This window comes from Colias eurytheme, chromosome 1, assembly GCF_061535395.1.
Source record: "Colias eurytheme isolate Ceu_HAF_F1 chromosome 1, ilColEury1 Martin Lab GWU primary, whole genome shotgun sequence".
Taxonomy (NCBI): Eukaryota; Metazoa; Arthropoda; class Insecta; order Lepidoptera; family Pieridae; genus Colias; species Colias eurytheme.
In genome coordinates, this window is record NC_142980.1 from 1381776 (window position 1) to 1404351 (window position 22576).

General features: G+C 34.6%; 1 protein-coding gene across 1 annotated transcript in view; it reads right to left on the reverse strand.

Moving 5' to 3' along the window:
- Dhc16F (Dynein heavy chain at 16F) overlaps positions 1 to 22576 on the reverse strand; it is a 102659-nt gene that overhangs the window by 56336 nt on the left and 23747 nt on the right. The window contains exons 30-43 of the mRNA XM_090106837.1: positions 17400 to 17585; positions 14854 to 15009; positions 11805 to 12032; positions 11090 to 11310; positions 10454 to 10665; positions 10163 to 10275; positions 9919 to 10061; positions 9515 to 9707; positions 8980 to 9203; positions 8258 to 8513; positions 7188 to 7378; positions 6252 to 6424; positions 5673 to 5856; positions 710 to 875 (exon numbers count right to left, since the gene is read on the reverse strand). Of these exons, the coding sequence (XP_089962963.1) occupies positions 710 to 875; positions 5673 to 5856; positions 6252 to 6424; positions 7188 to 7378; positions 8258 to 8513; positions 8980 to 9203; positions 9515 to 9707; positions 9919 to 10061; positions 10163 to 10275; positions 10454 to 10665; positions 11090 to 11310; positions 11805 to 12032; positions 14854 to 15009; positions 17400 to 17585 (2646 nt within the window). The remainder of the gene's footprint in view (positions 1 to 709; positions 876 to 5672; positions 5857 to 6251; positions 6425 to 7187; positions 7379 to 8257; positions 8514 to 8979; positions 9204 to 9514; positions 9708 to 9918; positions 10062 to 10162; positions 10276 to 10453; positions 10666 to 11089; positions 11311 to 11804; positions 12033 to 14853; positions 15010 to 17399; positions 17586 to 22576) is intronic.

Below are 22576 nucleotides of genomic sequence, written 5' to 3' on the forward strand. Positions count from 1 at the left end.
AGAAGAAGTCTAATTGTATAAATGTTTGAGTTTGAGTTTAAAACCAATAGTGTGAAAATTATACAATAAACATGTAACACATATTTGTTAGCGCGTATTGGTATAGGTATTACGTACTTACTACAAATATAATATTTCTTAGATATCTTTACTCGACCAAAGTCAGGAATTTAATTATTATTTGATAATTGAATGATTATTAATACTTTTATCCAATTGATTATTATTAGAATAAATAATTAACTTCATCAATTGATTTACTTTTAAATTATAATTTTACAGGTAAATTATGAGAGCTTTCATAAGTAATTATATTTGCATATATATATATATATATCTACAACGCACCCATTTTACAATTCAAGTCTAAAATGAAACTAGAGTCGCATTTATTTTTGAACATACTGTAAGTGAAATTGCATAAGTGTGAGTACTGTGAACATGCCAGCTTTCCCTAATTGACCGATACCTATGTGTGATCTTACCTATGTGTTAAATGTTTATCATTTTTCTACGATCAAGATTTCAATGATTGACTGACTTTCTTAAGATGTGGTAGGTGTAGGTCAATAGGGATAAAATCATTTGTTTTAACGGTCATTCTAGTTGCGTCTAGACATCGTTTTATAAGGTAACATTTATTACCTATTGAAAACAAAGCTTAATAGATTCCCTTTTTAGTTTTCCACATTTCATTTCCCCAATTTACCTGATGCATAGTTACACATAGCATGGATATCTTGTCGATTATGTCTTGGTCGCCGAGTGGCTGGAGGCACTGCTGCGCGACAGAGAGCAGCGCCTCTGGTGGCCATTTTGTGAACCAATCTATCGTGCAACAGTTCACCAGGGACGGGAACATGCGGCAGCGACGACTGGAATGTAATGTGGGTTAACAAGGGGAATATTATTTAAAGAAAAGGGAGTGATTTAAATAAAAGGGGAGGAACAAAACTTCAATATTATTTTAACTCGATTTATTAGATAAATAGTAGATTGCGAAATATATCGATTTAAGGATGATTCACGTTACCAGGCCGTGCCCCAGCCATAGTGACCCACTATCAAACATTATTGTTTACTTTTTAGATGAAGTGATTCACGCCTGACGGTGGCTCGCATGGGGTCCGGACGGGGCACGTCGTTGAAATATCGATGGATATTGTTAATCATTCTTTACTCTTGGCAACTTTAGAGTCCTGCGTAGGTATAAACCAGTATAAACGTAGCCGAAAGTAATCATTCTAAATATTACAATGAATTAAGATTTAAACCTTGTGAATATAGATTTAAAATTTCTCAATCATACATAATCTACAGTTCAATTTACATCGATTTCTATAGCTCTCATCATATGAGCGCAAATTTACGAGCACTTTCAATTAGTTTTAGCGTTTGAAAAACTTTACTGGAGATATTACCTATAACCAGGAAGATATTGTGTCAAAATTGAAAACCGTTTCATCTTTCGATTTATATTTTTTTCCGCTTGTAGATAGATTCTAATTGAAAAGATTAATTAGAATTTTTGTTTCTTTGACAAAACAATTGAACCGGTTTGGATAATTATTTTATCAGCAGAATTCAATGAGATAGAGGCTATTTTCGGACGGATCTGGTACGAGCGGCTAATGATTAGGAACGGTATTATGGAGTCTTAAAAAATACCTGAAAATTACTATATATTTTTGTGAATATTATGTTTTATAATTGACTCAAAATCGTGTCGAACTGGTCTAAACAGATACCCTGTGCATATTCGAAAGGAATTTCTAGTTCGGTCACCACAAAAGCTTTTCTAAGAAAGTTCCCCGAATTTGGCAACTTCTTGGTCTTTTTGTGTCGAAATATACTCATAAATCGGTATTCAGTAGGTATTATTTGATTTTAAGATAAACTGGACGTAGTTAAAGTTGACACTAGTATTATTAAGTGTTTTATTTTGAATAATACTAAATAAAAAATATAATAGAAATGTATAAAACTCATAAAAATCATGTATAAATTAATAAGGTAAACACAAAACACAAAGATAATTAATAAATAAAAGAGATTCTCATATTGCTCTACGTAAATTAAATATTTAAAATAATTACATATTTAAGTTAAATCCCAACCAATATTAAATGCACTATATGCAGTCTCGTATTATTCCAGGAATAGATGTTAAGCAGAAAATCGATGGGGGCCGCCGCGCAGACGCTGTGTGACGTGTGAGCGAGGCCCGGGCAAAATAAAAGGCCGCGAGCGGCAACCCTGGTATCTATCCGCTCCTAGACCGTTAAGTCAGAAGGTTGCACCTGTTGCTGACGCAACTCCTATACATTCTCCGCTACCCAGCAAGCGCGCACTGCTCAACATAGTATACACATATTGTCTACATAGTATACACCTATCGGCCGAGATGGACTTGAATCGATTCCTTAATGACGACGCAGCAGCCGAGCAATTCCACGAGATCGGCCTGCGCTCGCGATCGCAGCTTGAGCTGGAGGTTGCGATCTACCGCGCCATCTCAGAGTCGATAAAGGAGACGAGCCTCTCGCCGGTGACGAAGAACTTGGAGCTGGTCTATAGCCGCCAAGCTATTCTGTACCGCGTAAGATCTGGCCTCGAGGAGCTCCAACAAGACGTAGAGGATATCATGGCGGTGCTGACTGCGATGGACCGCTGTGATAGGTGTGGAAAGCCGAAGTCGCACAAGTGTCCTCTGCCCCCTAAGTATGACGATGTCATTTTTGAGGCCAATGGTGAGGCTAAGGGTCCCGCTCCAGCTCCGGCTCCGGCTCCGACTCCCGCTCCGGCTGGCGCCCCCACTACGGCCGACGCTCCCACTACGGCCGACGCTCCCACTAAGGATGGCGCTCCCGCTCCCGTTAAAAATTAAATTCTCTGTATTCTCGTTCAAAAGTATTTAAACTTCTCAAATGTAGATGTAGATGAGAAATAAATAAATGGAAATAAATGTTGTTTCATTTACCTAAGTCCCCTCCTTAATTGTTCAATTGTAATTTTTAAGTCTTGCTTGCAAAGAAATGTATAATACTTGTGCATTGCGAAGTCGATAATATTAATAATGCGAAAGTATATTTGTTTGTCTATCTCTTCTTCACGACTCAATGGGATTTCTTTTGAGTGTGGGGGCGGAGCCGTGGGCAATAAGCTAATATAATATAAAAATAATTAATTTAGTTGAAAATGTTATTAACTTATTATATACTTTGTTGTCGCAGTCTCTGTACCTAGTTTGTGGTCAAGCCATATTATCTATCCATTATGCATTATATTTAAATATATATAAAATAATAATTATCAATTATAAACACCCATTCAATAAAAATATAAAGAAATCTCTTACAAATATGCACTCTTTAACATCATTTTATGAATTTGCGATAACTAGGCCTACTTGATAAGAAACGACATTATAAAGCTGGTATTATATGAAAATATCAACAAGTTCACATTTACAAAAATGTTTTTGCATAAATAACATGTCATTAGAGAATTTTATAAAGAATAGATAAAATTCGTTCACGAGGCGGGATTCGAACCCGCTCCTTTTTGCCATTCTGGGGCAACGCCTAACCTCTCCCGCCCGTGATCCCACTTTATTTTATTATATTCTTTATTATACCCGGCGCGGCGAATGATGATTCCTATGACACTGACAGTTATTCTTAAGAGACAAACTTGTAATGGCGTCACCATTAAAATAGAAACGTATTGGAGGCGTCTAAAAATGGCATTTATTAATTTTTATGTAGCTTTATGCCATAACAATGATATTCCGTTGGAATTATAACAATTATTAACATTTACGAGAAATTATATCAATCTGAATTTACGTTTACGTCCTACAAAACTTACATCGTTGGCATTTATCGACTAGTGTGGAAAGTATCGATAAACAAATTTCGATAATGGAAACGACTTCACATTTTTTCCATGCTTACGCTTTAGTTCATTCACTATGGAATGGAACAGAAGATCGCAGCATAATTAATTAATAAATTACCGTTCGCGTTAATTTACTTACCTATGATAATATAAGTTTTTTAGACTAAATGGGGGCTTCCATTTTTATGATAAAATAATATACACTGTGTTAAACGGGTTAAAAATTACGTGAAATTGATAAGACACATTTGTATGTTTTGGAAAACTTTCATTTTACTTACTTACTTAATCTATACTAAAAAACTTAAATTAATACAACAACAACATACTTAATAGACGTTAAAAATTCATTTTATAATATTTGTATAAACATGTTTATTGTTTACCGACGTGGCTGAATGCAAACCACGTCTTTGCCTATAAAATAGTAAAGTATCGACTATCAACACGACCCATCATACGAGCAATCACTAAGACGAACTGTCATAGGGATCATCATTCGCCGCGCCGGGTATAAATATCAATGTAATTTTCTTTGAATTTTACATTTTTATGTAATAATATACATTGTCATTTAATTTCTGTTATCTATTTTATCTAATTTAGCATCGAACACTCATTACAGCTTAAAAATCTGCTTTACAATCGTAAATTCGTCTTCCCCTTTGACGCAGAACTAAAAAGCATTTTGAAAACGAGGCGAATATGAACTTTCACCTTTCGACAATTTTTTCTTTGTGAAACACACGATGTAACTGCATATAAAATTAAAGCGATATTTTAGACTACTTTACAAAGGAAATGCCATTTCTTTGAAACGTTTTTAAAATGTGTTCTTTAAAGTATGTCGCGTCGGTATTCCTTTTACTACTTTGTAGGAAGATATTTTTCATACAATACTAGCCATGAAAATGATGTTCCGAACTATTTATAGATTTACCAGAATATTGGTAAATCATAATTTACAGATACAATATTCTGTTATTTTAGCCTGATTTATAATAAATTTCCAAGTAAAATGTTATACGAATAAGTGTTCCACCAATAGATTTACGCCTCTGCTTTATTATTGATTTCATCGTTCGTATTTTCAACCGACTTAAAATAAGGGGGTGGTATTTATTTTTGGTTTGTTACATCAGAACTTTCGGCTCGATTGGGTGATTTTGACGATTCTTTTTTTTTCAAGAATAGTACAGTACGATTTACGAAAGATGGCACTCATGAAGAAAATACTTTTTGGTTTTGCATAACCAGCGTTTACAACATTACACAAATTATTTAACCAAAATTAAAATATTATTTTGTCTTAAGTCTTGTCTTCATGAGTGTACGTGCCTAGAAGGCCGCCAATTACTATACCTTCGGTTGATCCCATGTTTTAAAATATGTCCCGTTATGAGCATTTGAAGGCTAGTTTTATGTTAAAAAATGCAATATTATACGTATATTCCATAAACTTTCACTGCTTCTACTGGTGTTTGGGAGGTTGACGTAAAATAAGACGACGATCATTATGATAATATTCACATAGACAAAGATCAACATACTATATTTATTTGTTCAAATTACAATATACATTCACACTTTTACCATAATATCAACATATTTTACATAAAAAAAAAACAATAAAAAAGTTGTAACTTGCAAGAATACCATCTTATCAACTACCACATCTATCAACTCTTAAAATCGACACAGCATATAAACAAAACATTACAATGCGCTGCAACAGTGCAAAAACAATTTTTTTTTCCAATTTCAAAACTCACCGGAACGCCTCACCGACGGGGCTCATGCACACACAGAGGTGCAGCTTAGCCCGCACTCGGTTGATAAAGAAGTAGTAAACCGCGTCCCGGTCAGCTGGATTGATGCCGGTCTTCGCGGCGTCGTTGCGGCACCCGCTCTGCACTTGCTCGTAGGTGTCACCCTCGAAGAGGTTTGGCACCTCGCCTGCGAGATAACGAAACTACAACTGTCCTAATTCATACATGTATAGACTTCCCAGAAACATTTATTGGAGCAAATCAACTACTGGTTGTTTATTATTTATTTTCCTACACAACTTTACAGGTATGTATGTATACCCAAAACATTACAAGGCAGTTTTATGGTTAGTTAAGCACCTAGGCTTATCAAGCCATGTCTTTGTTGATGGAGGAACAACACCTTCAACTCAAGATTATATACAAACACGTAAAGCTAAGATTGTATTTTATAATTTACAAGTCCAAAAATCTAATATTCCACTTATAACTGAAACTCTCAGTTCCAACACTGAACGTCTACTCACCAAAATGGTACAGCAAATAAATATTAACGGACACGTTAGTTGAAGGAAAACATACCAGAGTTGAGCATGTTATTGATGTCCTCTAGAAATTCTTCCTTGGTGATCTGAGTGTCGGTGAAGAGGAAAACAGTGTCCTCACAGCTGACGCCTGCTCTCATGTACATCTTTCGCAAATCGTCGTGAAACTCCGGAGTGTCGTAGTTTCGCTTCAACTCCATACCCATACACCTACATAAGAGAAAAGTCTTTGGCAAAGAGAAAAATTTTAAATTTATATTTTCTGAAAAACCTTCTTGTGATACGAACGCACTCCATTTAAATTACTTTTGTGTAATCGTTTTAAATTCGCTACATGAGTCAATAAACATTAGCAAGTCATAATATGACAAAGACAACTAGCAGCTTAAAAAACCGTATAGAGAAGTTAGAGATGTCAGACATGAGATAGTTAAATTCATGAAAATCTTTTGAACAATATTATGAACAACGGTTTATGTACGAAGGTAATATGCTTGTTTGATGTTAGCCCTATAAGTTCATCTCGAATAACCGATTGTTGATGTTTGGACGCCGGAGGCTATCTATATGTACAATTCAGGTGACTGAACTATCGATCAGGGTATGACAGAATTAATACGATATGTCCGATAACAAAGTAAGATTGGATTACGATAGGGACGTAAATTCAAAATTATCAAAACGATCTTTAAAAATTGAAATCAGACTTAAGAATAAGAAACTTATAAAAGGGTCTTTTAGCGAATACCATTTACAGACTAAATTATTTTATTAATTAAGAAATTTTCCCTAAAATAATATGATCATTGATTATAAAGCACCAATTCATATTTTTTGCAATAATTGACGTACGTCGCTAGTATATAGTTAATATAGTAGACCGTCACCCGGGGCCCCCGGAATTCGGGGCCCCACCATACGGTTGTAGCCCCACTCCTCTCTCCTTATATCTTAGTACCTCTACATTACTAACTTGCACTCATTAACATGCGCCGCAAGCGTCGCAACGGAGCGTCTCCCGGAGCCCCCGGGCCCCACCATGAGACTGTGGCCCCGCTCCGCGCGCAGCACGCGCGCCACGCGGGCCACATGCTCCACCGCATCACGGAACAGTACCAGGTTCATTTCCGCTCGTGCCGTCGAGTTGTACTCTTCGAGGTACTCCTGCCCAGTGAGCATTGGGATAACAGCATTTGATATTTTATCTATTTTCTAATTTTTTCTCAAAGTATTGTAAAAAAAAAATGGCAGAATATTGTAAACATAATATTTAATGTTGATAACATAATTTATATCGTTGCATCCAAGATCATGCAATTGCAAATGCTACTTATGTATTATTGTTATTTTTTTTAGTTATAAAATTAAGTTTAAATCTGGCAGTGAATACTTTAAACAAATTTTAATCGAAACAAATCAATCATTTATTATCTTAAATTTAAATGACATATTAAGCCTCTAAAAATAACATTAAAAAGCAATATTAATTCAGTGTATAAAAATCCATTCTCGATAGAATTCACTTCAAAGAAATACACATCTCATAATGCGATAGAAGATATCCCCATTAGTGATTTGATCGCTCACACTCATCCTATCGACTTTTCTTAAAGTTTCAAACTAGCCTTAAGCTAGATCCTATACTAAAGGTCAAATGGAATCAATATGTCTCAAAGGTCACAAGAATCAAATGTACATGTGGAATTTACTGTATGCAGAGCGGAATGAGGCCCGGGATGTGCACTTGATATCCAATCGTGTGAAATAAACGTTAAAGTTCAATGTCAATTGAATGTGTAATTTGAAAACTATTGAAAGGGAGATTTAAGAGAGAATATATATTTGATTGAGTATCTGGTAACGTATTCGTTGTTTGAATTTCTCTTTCCTCTACTAAAAACGGAATGAAAATAGTTAATACTATTTGCTTATCAAACATACTATCATACCATATAATATATACCCATACGAACCATATTTGTGATAACCATAAACAAATTTTTAAATCGTACTATTTGTTAAAATATATTAAAATGAAACTACCTTCAAAACTACCATCAGCTTTTGTATATCTGGAATCTCCTGGTAGGTTCTATTCTCCTTGGGAACAGCTGAGTTCAGGAAGTCACCAAAAAGGAGGACCGGTGGTTGTTCTATGATAGTTTCCTCTGGTATCTCCAGGATCGGTTGTTGGAAGTTCTTCTGGCAGACTGTGCACATCAGGTGGTAGAAGTAGCTCTTGTCTTCTATGTTGATGAGACGGTCGTGGAAGACGCGCAGGCATTCGTGATAGAACAATCTAGAATTTGGGATTCATATCACGCCTAAATACGGGCTAAAATGTGTTCTTCTTGTTTTTGGATAAAATGCTGGAAAATCATGACTTTTTTTATTTCTTTTATTCGTTCTATTTTCTTATTTAATATTCCATCGCATGTTCTACAACCGACTTAAATTATTTAATTCAAAACGTATTTGTCGTATCGATTGAAACGTAAATATAGTCTCCATTCTTGCCGTTCTCTTAATAATAAATGAAAACTGAATGCAACTTGTTTACGGTATCGATTGAGTATATTTCATTGGCACTTAATATTGTGTGATATTATATTGAATGATCAATTGAATTATTTGATACCCTAATTAGATAAAAGATTTTCGTTATAAAGAAGGAAAAATACTTTTCGAGGGCGGCTGAAAATGTCAAATTTTGTCTAAAGTCAGAAGTTGCTTCTTCATAATTTTTGGAAATTTTTAGAACCTACCTCAACATAGCTTGCGGCAATCTCATGTATGCAGCATTGGCTTGCAGCACCCCTTGCATGCACTTCGACAAGTCTCTCAAATTGAACACATAGTGGGACTTGGCTGGAGTGGGGAGCAATTCCGCGCAGATCTTCAGGTAGACGTCCACGGCCGCGTTGACAATGGGGTCACCTAGCACTGATACCTCGGACACAAAGTCCTCCATGTGACCTTTGAGGATTGCCTTGTGGTAGAAATGTTTTATTGGTTGCGGAGTACTGAGATTAAAAGAGTAGGTACCTAACTATGGCATTTATGATGCTATCCCTTTCGATTTTATGATTTTCATCACATTCCATCATTGTGTTTTATTTAACATGAAGTTAAAGAAAATACTATTATATAAAAAAATGCAATGTCAGGAAACACAACTGGAGACTTCTATTTAAATTAACTGGAAATTGATTGACCTAGTTCTGAATTTCTTAGTATTGGGGAAAATCATAGTGGGTCTAAAAGTGCATACAATAAATTACTCTGAACTCAAACACTGACTTTAAAAATAGTCTTCATAGCTTCAGAATTGGGTGCCGATATGTAGAACATCGCGAAGTGCCGTACGAAGCGGCCGGTGAGCGGGTTGCGCCCGCCGCCGGGCGGTGCGCAGGCGCACGATAGCACGACGTCCAGGATCTCTTTCCAGTAGAGCTTGTCGCGGTCGTATACACCGCCGAAATCTAGGAATTGCCTGTTGAAGGTATGTACATGTCTATGGTGTTCTGGCTTGTGCGCGAAAGTTAACTATAATCCACGGATATTTCTTCTATAGAAATATCATTTTTATTTATAACCGTTTAGTTTATACTAAAATTGATCTGACAGTGGTCGCACAGTAACTATATAACATCTATACAGATGCAGTTACCCTAAAGCCTGTAATTGTAGATTCTAGAACTTACCTCAGCAACTCGATAGTTGGTTGAGCACCATACACGTCCAGGCGGGGCATGTTGACGTCATCGATGAATATCACCACCTTCTTGCCGAGAGGAGCCCCTATTGCTTTGCGAGGTCGCTTCTCTAAGCGGAGTTCTATTACCTCCTAATTGTAAAAAATATAGAAGCAGAAGAAGCTTAGCTTTAATGGGAGTCGAGTTTAATTTCCTAAATATTTAATGCTTAACATGAAACATAACAAAATACCTGAGTCCTAGGACTGCTAGTTTGCGCGGAAAAGTTTAATATAACTGGTATGTATATACCACCGCTAGCCATTTTATTCAGAACCTCTGCAGCTATCACTGTCTTGCCAACCCCTGTGTCATGAAAAATGGAAAAAAAAAAGATAGAAGAAGAAGAAAATTATACTTAAAATGTTCACATTATGCTGAGTAACGAACTATGAACCGCGAAAAAAAGAACTTATCACGTTTAGGGAACCATAATAGCCTCCATTATTACTACTAAAGAAAAATAAAACAAAACATTGCCCACCCGTATTCCCTGTGAACATAACGGGTTTACAAACGCCCAGAAGCTTCTGGAACAAGTATCCGTATCGCACAGTGTCTATGGTAGGCACGAGGGTTTCAAAGAACGGCTTGTTGCAATCGTACAAGAACTCCGGGATGATCTCAGCCCATACTTTGAGTTTTCGGTGCTTTGTGTCCATGAACATGTCGAAGAAGTTGAAACCTTGGGGGAAACTGTGCCAATGGAAAGAACGATTATAAGCGCAATAATATGTTCTCGTATGATTGAATGTGATTATAAATGTTTATAGAATATTGTAAAGCAGCTTCATAGTAAGTGGTTGCAGAATGATGAATATCTTACTTAAATCAACAGTGTCAATATCGACTAGTCCTAAATTTCCATCAAATTATATCTATACTAATATTATAAAGAGGAAAGGTTTGTATGTATGTATGTATGTATGTATGTATGTATGGTTTTCACGCATAAACTACTGGGCCGATTTTGATGAAATTTCGTACAGATAATCTTTAGACCCTGAGAAAGAACATAGGCTACCTTTTATTGCGAAATATGTACCACGGGCGAAGCCGGGGCGAACCGCTAGTCAGAGATATTAATGCAATTTAGACGAGATTAAAGAATAAAACTCACTACTCAGCCTCTTCGAAAGCCTCAAATTGCCTCTTAACAACTTCCTCGAAGGCTTTACGGTTGGTTTCAAGAATGTTCCCACCGATGCACCAAATATAGCAGAAGATGAAACAGTACGCGATATAAGTTTTGATCGCTGCTTTGTCCGGAAATCTCTCGCCAGGTTCAGAGAGCAATGCAGTCATGAGACAGCACTGGGCTGATACTTTGCTTATGTCCACCTGTTAATATTTAAATTATTCAATAGATTTTTAACATACTAACATAACTACATGAAAACAAATACGATTTATTTAATGTAATAACTTTTTTAATATTGCCTGTTGTAGTTAATCAGAACTCTTTAATGATAAGAGCACACACATTTCTTTTTTGTTTAATTGTATAGAATATATATTGTGTATAGATATCGCCTAATTTATTATTATTTTCTGTGAATGTAGTGTTCATCTGTAATAGTTGTGCATAATAACGTGTAAATCCTATGTTACTGTTTTAAGTGAATGATACATATGTAACAACTGGTGATGAACCTTTTTTAATAAATAAATAAATAAAAAAACGATCATACATTCAAATAGCGAATTTTTAATTCTATATAACTCAATTGTTTTAAGCTCATGTGATCATTGTGAATCCAAGTAGATTGTTTCAACTGATGATATGGATTTCAAAATGCTAATTACAAGCAATATGAACAAGGATACTCGCATACCTGTTTGATCCCAACACTGCACTTAGTGTTCACGTGAGTCAATCCAACCTCCAACATTTTGAAGAGCTCGTACAGAAAGTCGGAGTTCTCCTGCGTGAAGAGATTCTTGTCTATCCCTTCAGCTAGCCAAGATCTGACAAACGGTAGATAGCCCAGCTCCCCAGGGTCAATGTAGACCATACCACATCGTGATACTGTTGCTGGTGATGCTTGAGCCAAATCTGCTACCTGGTGTTTTATGGTATAAGTTTAAAGCATACGTTTTCTTCATTCAATTTACATCAACGATCTTTGTTATGATTTCCTAGACCGCAGAACTGTCGATTTTTGATAGATAGATTATATAGATTCCATACCTTGGAAATGGACGTAGGAAATTTCAAGGAGTAAAAAGCGAACGAATATTTGAGTGATGAAAGTTTTAAGATAAAATCTTGCAGAGAAGCCTCCACCAAAACTTGTTGACAAACTAATTATAAAACTGTAAAGAATCATGCAGTATGACGTCGGTATCTTATAGACAACGTATATAAGTTCGTTAGATTTCATACTCCATCATTCAGGCTGCCAATAGTAAAAGGATTTTAATGTAACAGTGAGCAACTGTAACGAATGTTAATGAAGAATCCATTTCACTATTACAAAAATTGTGGGATACTTTTTAAGTATTTAAAGACGTATGTATCAGAAAATATTCCTCTTTCCTATGGGAGCGAGCGGGTATTTTCCACAAAATCGATCAATCAAACAAATATAAATGTCCAGCTAGCTCTCTTGAATAACTTGTGGCACGCCGCGCTGTGTGGAATGCATGCAGGATTTTAATTTAAGACTTTGTGCACTCGATATCTTTTGTTTGTAGTTTTGCTCAATTTTCTATATACTTTCATTTAGTGATAATATATTTCGTAAGATTGTAATGAAAAAATCTTTGAGTGTATACTATACCTATATTGAAACATAATATCTATTAATTGTCCTTGTATATTTGTTTTTAATATCGAATAAACATTAAAAAATTAAAAAGTTTTTTGTTTTTAATATTCATTAATTAGTATTATTAATTAAGATGCATATCAAAAAATAAAACAGAGTTAGGGTTCAAAACAGGGGCTGGAAATACAATCGTCGTGTTTGAGGGATTACGTTGTTTTGACTACGTTTTAGACGAGACTGATGTTGGCCCGCGGCGGTTGCGTCGACCGAACACAGGGGATCATGTTGACGTGATTAGTCGTTTGTAATACAACCAAATATGGAATTACATTTCCATATTTGGTAGCATTTGAAACCATTCAGTCTAGGTTATTTGTCGATAGTTTGACGAACCGATTATCGAGTTCACATATTGACTATATAGTGAGGTTTGTAAAGACTGCTTTTTGGAATTGATTTTGAATGTATTGAAAATTAAGTTTGGACGAAAAATATACAATTATGGCCAGGCTTGTGTACCTATAGAAAGACGATTGAAGAGAGTGGTACAGCAATATACACATGTTATGAGTTAATTATAATAAATCTATTACTATTTATTTCGTGCTTTTCCTTATTAGATACCTACCGACTTCATTATTGGGAAATTTTCTCAATATTTAAAATTAATTGGACGTTTATTTACTGTTCAGAACTAAAAATAATCATAATAAACATTTATTCCAATTAATTTCCTTATTATTAATTAAAAATGCTCGCCATTCTTGTAATGCGATAATAGCAAAACATTAGCGTCAAAACACGTCTCGAAGGTCTCAGAACAAAGGACACGGGGGACGTTTTAATGTAAGAGGTTTGTTTACGTACGAAATGCATTTACAATCGACTTTCGTTCGAGTACTTTTATTTATTTTTAATTTGAATGTCGCGTCATGCCAATACCGTCAAGTCATGGAGTAAGGCGACGATTGGTATTTTTGAATCTTGCCAAAGAAGTTTCACTTCTGACACGTGTGCTCAGCATACATTCCCTTTTTTTCATTGTCAATAGGGAAACGCTTGTTCACAATCTCGCCTGAATGTGGCCTAAGGTACGCGCTTCCCTAGGAGGTACCTGTTCACTCTATGCTTGAAGACCCCCATACTGCATACCACATTCTAATTTTTACTTGCAAGTTAATTGTCCGAGTTAATAATTTTAGTATAATATTAGAGGAAGTCAAAAGGAATTAGGAACTATGTTGTAAAATTGTCCGTAAATATTCTATTAGTCCATTAGTGTGTACACTTTGATAGCAAACTGCAAAGTAAAACATTTTGCGCTGCAAGAGGATGTCCCCGCTACAACATTTTCTTGCTACAATATTCCTTTGACGAAAAATTCCTATGTGAAACTTTGCGTGGAACTTGAGAACATTGTAATTATCACTTCAACTTCGAATAAAATTTTAAGCTTTAAAAGTGAACATGGTAGAAAATAAGAGCTTTTTATAATTATAATATATCTTTATATATCTTATCTTTTAGGAGAAAAAAAAGTCATTAAAAGATATATGATTCTAATATAGTTACTATCAAGTTATTTCTTGTTAATAATTAAGTATCTAAAAGACGAGACCAAAAACAAAAATTAAACACCCATTCCACCCCCGCACATAGTAATCTTAGCCTAGAGAAGCGTGTCTATGACTAATGACTATAATAGGCGCCATTTTGCGTTTGGAAAATTTTCGAATGATAATAAGCTCTAATGGACTCATTATCACATAAATTATTATAGTTATAGAATGTTACCACTGAATATTTGAAAAATTTATAAATTTTTTATGAACATGATTTGTGGCGGCAGAGGTTCGTTTGTAAATTCATAATATTAAAATCAGCATATAAAAATTGTTTCATCTAACAGATGAAGGTATATTTTCCTAATCCCGGACCATTATTAGAACTAGAGTGTACTGTATATTAATAGGTTTAGAGAATTTTCTAAGAAGTTTACAATTCACTCAATTCAATGTTCTAAAATTATTAAATCATCAAATAAATTCAAGTTTATTCCACAAACTACAAAGCATCATTAACAAGTGTATCCGATTCAAACGTGCAATCTCACCTCAAATACCATATGCACATAGGGCGTCAGTTTAATCCGCTCCGAGTTGGACAGGCAGAGCATCTTGTTGTCGTCGAGCACTGTGTTCATGTTCTCGATCCATACCGCGTCCACAGGCCCGTCGCAAATCAGCCACTGGTGGTCTGGCTCTTCACACTGTGTGAACAATAATGTTCATAGATTTTGAAAAGATTCAGTGGCTTGATGCATTATTAAATGCATTATGCTTCTCATATTATATAACATCAGTTTACACAGTCGGTTATAGATCTTACAAAGAAGGAAAAGGCTGGGTCTCAGCATTTGCTGTCCAAAACGTGTTTCTAGAAGAAGTCTAATTTAATAAATAAATAGAGTTTAGGTTTGAAACCGCGCTGTTTTTCAGACGCCCCTGATAATTATTATACGAAACAGCTTAGCTATCCTGTCCTGCGAGGTTGCTGGTGTTTTACAAGTCAACCTACAGTAGAGAATTGAAACACGTTTTAAAATAGGTCAATAAAGTTTTATTCTGTGAAACGTATTCGTCATAAAATATAAAAAAGTCACTTAAGGTAATAAAGATTTTTTCCAAATTTGCTTAAAAAAAAGTAATCTTAACAATTTCAAAATAGGTAAAAACAACAAAGCAATTGCTTTTCAAATGTAGCGTACATTGTAGTTTTAACGTAGAATTTTCTAGAAATGTCAAAAGCATAGAAGTCTCAATGATAGAAGTTCGATTTTTAGCGTAATTTTGAAGCGTAGGTACGAGGAATAGATATCATATGTAATTAATATTGCGATGCAGTACAGTTATTTTAATGACTCTAGTCGTGTTACAATGGTTCTATAATTTTATAATAACAGGTGGTTCAATATTATTCAGTGCTATACTTAGTGCACGGATAAGGAATAATAGACTAATTATCTAGACGCCTTTGTTGGTTTTTCTATCGTCATACATTGTAATGCGTATTGTCTATAGACTACCGTAATTAAATGAATGTTTGTTTTTACAGAAAATAGGTTCTATTTATATTACTGTCATACCTATGTAAAAAAGCAGAACCTTTTTGGTGTAGGCTAAAAATTAGTTTAAAATGAATTATGTTTACGTAGGTATATATATATTGAATAATAATATATATTGAATATATTCAAGCTTTTTAGCATATAGAGAAAACATCAAATCAAAAATCCCCTTTTAATGCAAGATACACTCAAATAATCTATCGCAAACTTTACAAATTGATACAGTTCTCGATTATAAGTCCTAACGTTCTAAGTTTGTATGTTTGTGCGTTATTCAGTCGAGTGTATGATTCGATCATCTTGAAATTTGCAGGACGACTTATTGAGGCAAATACAATTTTCAAGTGCATTCAGAGGGAGGGATTGGTGGGGCGCGAGGGTGATCTGGGAGGAAATCCAATATATGCTATAGAGTACGCAACGAAAACTGTTAAATTGTTCCAAGACACCTTTTCAGGTTGTTGGGAAATGTACATTTGATGTTGTTTTAGATCTAGTAAATACCTACGATCGTTTTGCAAAGATAAAGTTTAGTTAATGTTTATGTTATTTCTAAGTTCTTTTTGGTCGATCGCTGATAAGCCGTTAAGGCAACTTTTTGTATTTGTCTCTACCTACTCTATGGTAACTTTTTTATGCACAACTGAATATAATATTAGATACATTATTAAAATTAAATGTGTGTATAAAAATGAATTAATGATAGATATTTTTTTACAAATTATGTAACTAATAAATAATATTTTTACATAATTTAAAATTATGCATAATAAATCAAATATAAAATTTTATTTCACATGAAACATCCCACACGGAGTTGACAAAATGGCGGCAGAATTTCCCGCTATTCTGAGAACGTAGGTGCAGGTTGCGCGGTTTCCATGAATTTCAACACATGGCTGCCACGTATTACGTCAGGCTTTATGCAATTATTATATAATATATGCTTTTTATATAATTATGAAAAAAGTGGAGTTGTGTTGCAGATGATATAATAAACTTATAAATTAATCCGTACTAATATTATAAATGCGAAAGTAACTCTGTCTGTCTGTCTGTTACTCAATCACGCCTTAACTACAGAACCAATTTGCATGAAATTTGGTATAGAGATATTTTGATACCCGAGAAAGGACATAGGCTACTTTTTACCCCGGGACATAGGATAGGTTTTATCCCGGAAATCCCACGGGAACTGGAACTATGCGGGTGTTTCTTTGACTGCGCGGGCGAAGCCGCGGGTGGAAATCTAGTATTTTATACATGCAAAAAATGTAACTTGATCGTGTTTTAAAATAAATAAATATCGAAAGCTCCAGCTAAGTTTATTTTAAACGTAGCAATATTTAAATTCCGTGTACATTAATACAACCAAAGCGTGCATTTTAACTATAAATACATAAATCATTTATTGGAATTTAAATTAAAATTTTAATTGAAATAAACTGAAATACTCTATCAAAATATTTCCATTCATTTACCTACAGTTTTCATATACTTACGTGGAAAAAAAAATTACTTTTAAATATTACCTGTACAGCTGTACGTAGGGACAGTGGTAGGATGCCGTCATGCCATTCCAGGGTCTGCAGATTCACTTCCCCGTACAGTTCACCAATACTGAGGCTCTTGGGGTTCATTATATACTTGTGCACTATCTGGTATGTTGGACCTTCTACGCCATTTTCACATAAACGAGTGTAGGTATCACCTAACACCTGTATGTAATACAATGAATACATATAAAATATACAAATGTATTTATAGTGCATATATTTTTTAAACTATATGCACTATAAATACATTTGTAACCTATACCGCCTTGAAATTTTCAGAACTAAACTAAATTTAAATGGACCACATGTGAGGCACCAGCTTAAAAAAATTAATATCCAAATCTGCTCACTTCATTGAAAGTTCTGAAGTAAAAAACTCAAAATTGGATACAATCGAATCGACCTCCTCCTTTTTTTTTGAAGTCAGTTGGTCTGTTGAAAATATTTGAGACTTTCGGTTTAAAAGTCTAGGATGTCTAAGGAGTTTTATAAGAGGTCTTAAGAAAGGCTTCTAAATAAGGACTTAATTCTTCACTTCTGCTTTGATCTCCACTTCCATGCAAAATATTTCAGTTGAATATAATTCCTAGTACCTAAAGTTCCAAATTCATTAGTGCAATAGGTAAAATATAATCTGCTGTTCATTAATATTACGTCATTTGCTAATTGGCATAATACGGTTTGAAAATGTATTATCTATACGAAATGAATTTTACTACCAAATACTAAATTTGATGAAATAGGAAGGCACGCCCGGAGCTACGCATAAGAGACAGTCTGTTTTTTCTTAGTATTTGACGGACCATGGGTTTGATTACAGTTTCTTCTTTTAACAGATTTTCTACCTAGTCAATATTTTTTTATTATAATAGATCAAATTAAACATAACCTATAAAACTAACTTACAATATTTCAGGTATATTCCATAACAGCCTACGCTTCATTAAAATAACAGCGTTACCTAGAAAGCTAAAAATACATGTGCTGAAAATATGCAATATCCTAAATATTGGAATAACTTCATTAAAATCGCAGGATGTTACAGAGTGCACCTACGCAATACCTCACCATACACATAATTTCATTACTGACCAATGAAAAACGCACGTGTAGACATTTTGATAGCGAGGCAAAATAGAAAAAGAGTTACATAACAACATCAGTAAGCAATTATGAAGCTTTATTCATTTGACTACATAATATTTTCTTAAGAAAATATATGTATATACTCTCAACGCGCCAATATAAGTTTCACTTCAAAAACTAAACCTTTCAATTGCCGAAAATAAATCGAATTTGGACCGATCTGGAGGCAACAACTTTCAAATAAACAAAGAATCGTCAAAATCAGCTCATCCAGTCAAAACTAAGTTCTGTGGTAACAAAAAAAATTGAACTGAGAAACCTTTTTTAATGTCGGTTGAAAATAAACGGCTTGCCGCTGTCATTATGTGAACTATTATGAACTAAACAAGGACTAGGTGAGGACAGACTTAAGAACTTGCGAGAAAGTTGAGGAAATGAGAACTTCTGCTGAGGAAGACGTTTATAATATATTTTACTTTGTGATGCAGTTTCATCCAAGCGACACAATACGCTTTGAAGTTTCTACGTCTTAATTACTTTACTGACTAAAAATAGGACCTGTATTATATTTTCTTTATATTCTTTATAATGTTTTAATTGATAAGGTTATTTGGAAATGATAAAAATGTCTTATTTGTAGTAACAAATATTATATTTATAGTAATGGTTTTGCAATTTTTATCATTTCACTAAATCCAATTTAAAGTTGGTTAGCTGATGACGTCGTACTATCTTTGCGCGAACTGGCAAAAGCTAGGAGTTGCAATTTTCTGCACAATATTCTTAATTTTTGAAGTGAAAACTTCTTTAGCGGCGTTAAGCACTTTTTCTGTAATGGGTATAAAACTCGCGTCAGGACACGTGACCTGATCGAAAAAGCATAAGACGTAATATCAAACATGTTCAACGTTAATAATCAAGTTTTCACTTCTGCCGGCACTGCCGGAGTGCAACCCGTCTTTTTTTTATTTGTAGAAGTTTTTACTATTTAAAAACTTAAAGATGAAGGATATTGATTGGAGAGGCTTTTCAAGATAGAAAAGAAGAAAAAAGGGTTAAATTTTCAATACCTATATACGTATATTAAACTGTATATGTATAAAGCTTTATCACTACATGTCATCTTAGATCTTTAAAAGTACGCATCGGTTTTTTTAATGTATTTTTTTAATAGATAGAGCTTTTTTGAGGAAGTTTTTTGTTTTTTTTTTTTAATTTTTTTTTTTTTTTTAATTGGTAATAGGGAAGCGCTTGACCACAATCTCGCCTGATGTTAAGCTGAGATGTGGTCTAAGATGGAACGCGCTTCCCTAGAAGGTACCTGTTCACTCTACGCTTGAAGACTCCCATATTGTACTCGTCGGGGAACACAGACTCAGGAAGCATGTTCCAGTCCCTCGCGGTTCGGATAAAGAATGTGGAACCAGAGGCGGCTCGCCCTAAGGAGCGCTGGTGCAGTGAACTCCCATAAATAATTATAATAAAATCATACTCCTTAATTTAATTATTAACATTAATTATTACTATTTAAAATCAATCGTAATCTTTAAAACTACTGTTAATACCAATGAATATATCCATCATTCCATCATCCCATACACCTGTATAATATACCTACTGTATTATGTAACGCGCGAAGCGGAGCGCTCACGATTGCGCTCCAATGAAAAAAGATTTAGTACATTTCCTAATACGAAATCCAATAGGAGTGAAAGAGAGGGTTTTGCCAGAGCCCTGCGCGTGAAACAAAAGATTTTCTATGGAAAAGTAGCAAAATTCGGAGCGCCGCACCAGCAAACGTTGCCGGTTCGTTTTTACCGCCGCGCCCGGCAGGACAGCGATTGCGCGCGCGGTGCGACGTTGCCAGTTTCCACTTCTAAAATATAAACATTACTTGCTCTGTGATATAAACATTAAACAAACACTCGAGTCAACTTCAATGCACGCGCGCGATTCATGCAATTTTCTAATTAAAATTATAAAATACGTGTTGAAATAGCCTGTAGTTATCAGTATTACTTGTGAGTGTTAAAATGAACAATAATTATTATAATGTGGCGTTCATTAAAAAGTGTGTTAAAACGTTACAAGTTCGGCTTGAATGTAAAGCTAATAAGGGACCGCCACGGCCTGAACTTGATCTTACGCAAAAATGTACGACAAAAACGAAAACATATACGCGTGTGTTTAAATCTGAACAATATGTGAAAACACCGTGGTTGTGTGGTTGTGATGAAAGCAACAAACTATTTTGTTTTCCGTGTCTTTTATTTAAAGCGGGCACGGCCGGCGGAGGTAAGAGTGCTTGGACTGAAACGGGCGTTGACGACTTAGCTCATCTTTCAATCAAGATGAAAAAACATTCACAATCTCGGTACCATTTGTTGAATGAACTGCAATTGGCGTCTATCGGACGACAAGACATTCGTAAAGCACTAGATTCCGCGTAGGTACCGAAAGTCAATACGCGAGTTCAATGACCGTGTCGATGAAAACAGACATATTTTACGAAGGTTAATAGATTGTGTCGTATTTTGTGGTGCATTTCAAATTGCTTTATGGGGGGGGCATGATGAGTCTTCGGAATCCCTGAATCCCGGAATCTATATATATATTTTTTTTTAATAAATTGTACTGATTTACACCATGTATTTTCAGTGTTTTATTTCAAGTGAACACCCATAAAATTTTGTCACGAGCCGCCTCTGTGTGGAACCGAATGTTTATACATAATGTTTATATATAATGTTTATACATAATGTTTATATATAATGTTTAGTATACAATTTGATAAGTTTTCTACAAAGTGGTCAATTCCGCGTGCTGCAAGCTAGTATTGCTATAAATTGCAATACGTAGGTATCAAAGACGATTATACAATAATTTGCTATGCATCGAATAGACATTTGAACCAAATTGCATTATATCCGGGATGAGTAGGTACTTGCGGCTTCGCTACATTGCCTTGAGTGCATTATTACTATTGCAATTGTCAAAACTAGCTTATTGCAAACAGTAAGATGTGGACTGAGAAATTAGAATTGTGGTATTAATGTGACATAAATAAACCGTAACCGTTAATATCTATTGGATCTATTATAAGAAAAATATGCCCGTAACTGTAAATTAGATTAAACATTAATTTTATAGTCTGAGTCTTGTCTTTTACAGCGTTAGCTAGAATTAAGTATTCTGTGGTCTGATTTCAATCTACTGGTTCGATTTGAAAAATTCTTTCGGTGTTAGATAGCCCATTTATTGAGGAGACTATATTATATCACCACGCAAAGACCAAAAGGAGTGGAGCACTACGGGTAAAACCGCAGAGCACAGCTAGTATGGTATAAGGCTAGTATGGATAAAGCTTCGCAGGTGCTTTTTTTGCATTTCCCGGAACAAATAGAGATCTATGTAAACTATTACAATCCTATAATAAACAAATGCATTTGCTTGAGATAATCTGAATCGTCATAAAAGTTTATTTTCAATAAAGCTTAACTGAGTGGAGCTAGATATTTTATTCAGGCAGTGAACTGTATTATTTAAAATATGCATATAAAACGTATTTTTAAATAACAGTGTTTCCATTATTGGCCTCTAAATAATATAGGTTGAAAGTATCGATAAAGTTTATATATTTTATGGTAACTTATTATAATATAATTCTTCCCAACTTTCGTAACATTCTAGAAATCTAGACGGTGTTTACAGTTATCTAAGTAACAGACGTACAAATATAATACAATGATTATGATGATGATGATGATATTTTTGGTGGTGATGATAATACTAATTTTGGTGGTAGTGATGTAGGTGAGGGGAATTTCTATTATGGTGATACAAAAGTGGATGATGATGATGATGATAGCAACGATTCAATGACTGATAGTGACGATATGATGACATATGATGTTGATGATGATCTTAGGATGGTGACGATTTATAATTAGGGGATGATGATGATGATTGTGTTGACAATGATAAATGATGATGAACATGTTAGTGATGATGAGATGTTGGTGATGATCATGACGATGATGACTATGTTGATGTTTACGATTTAGATT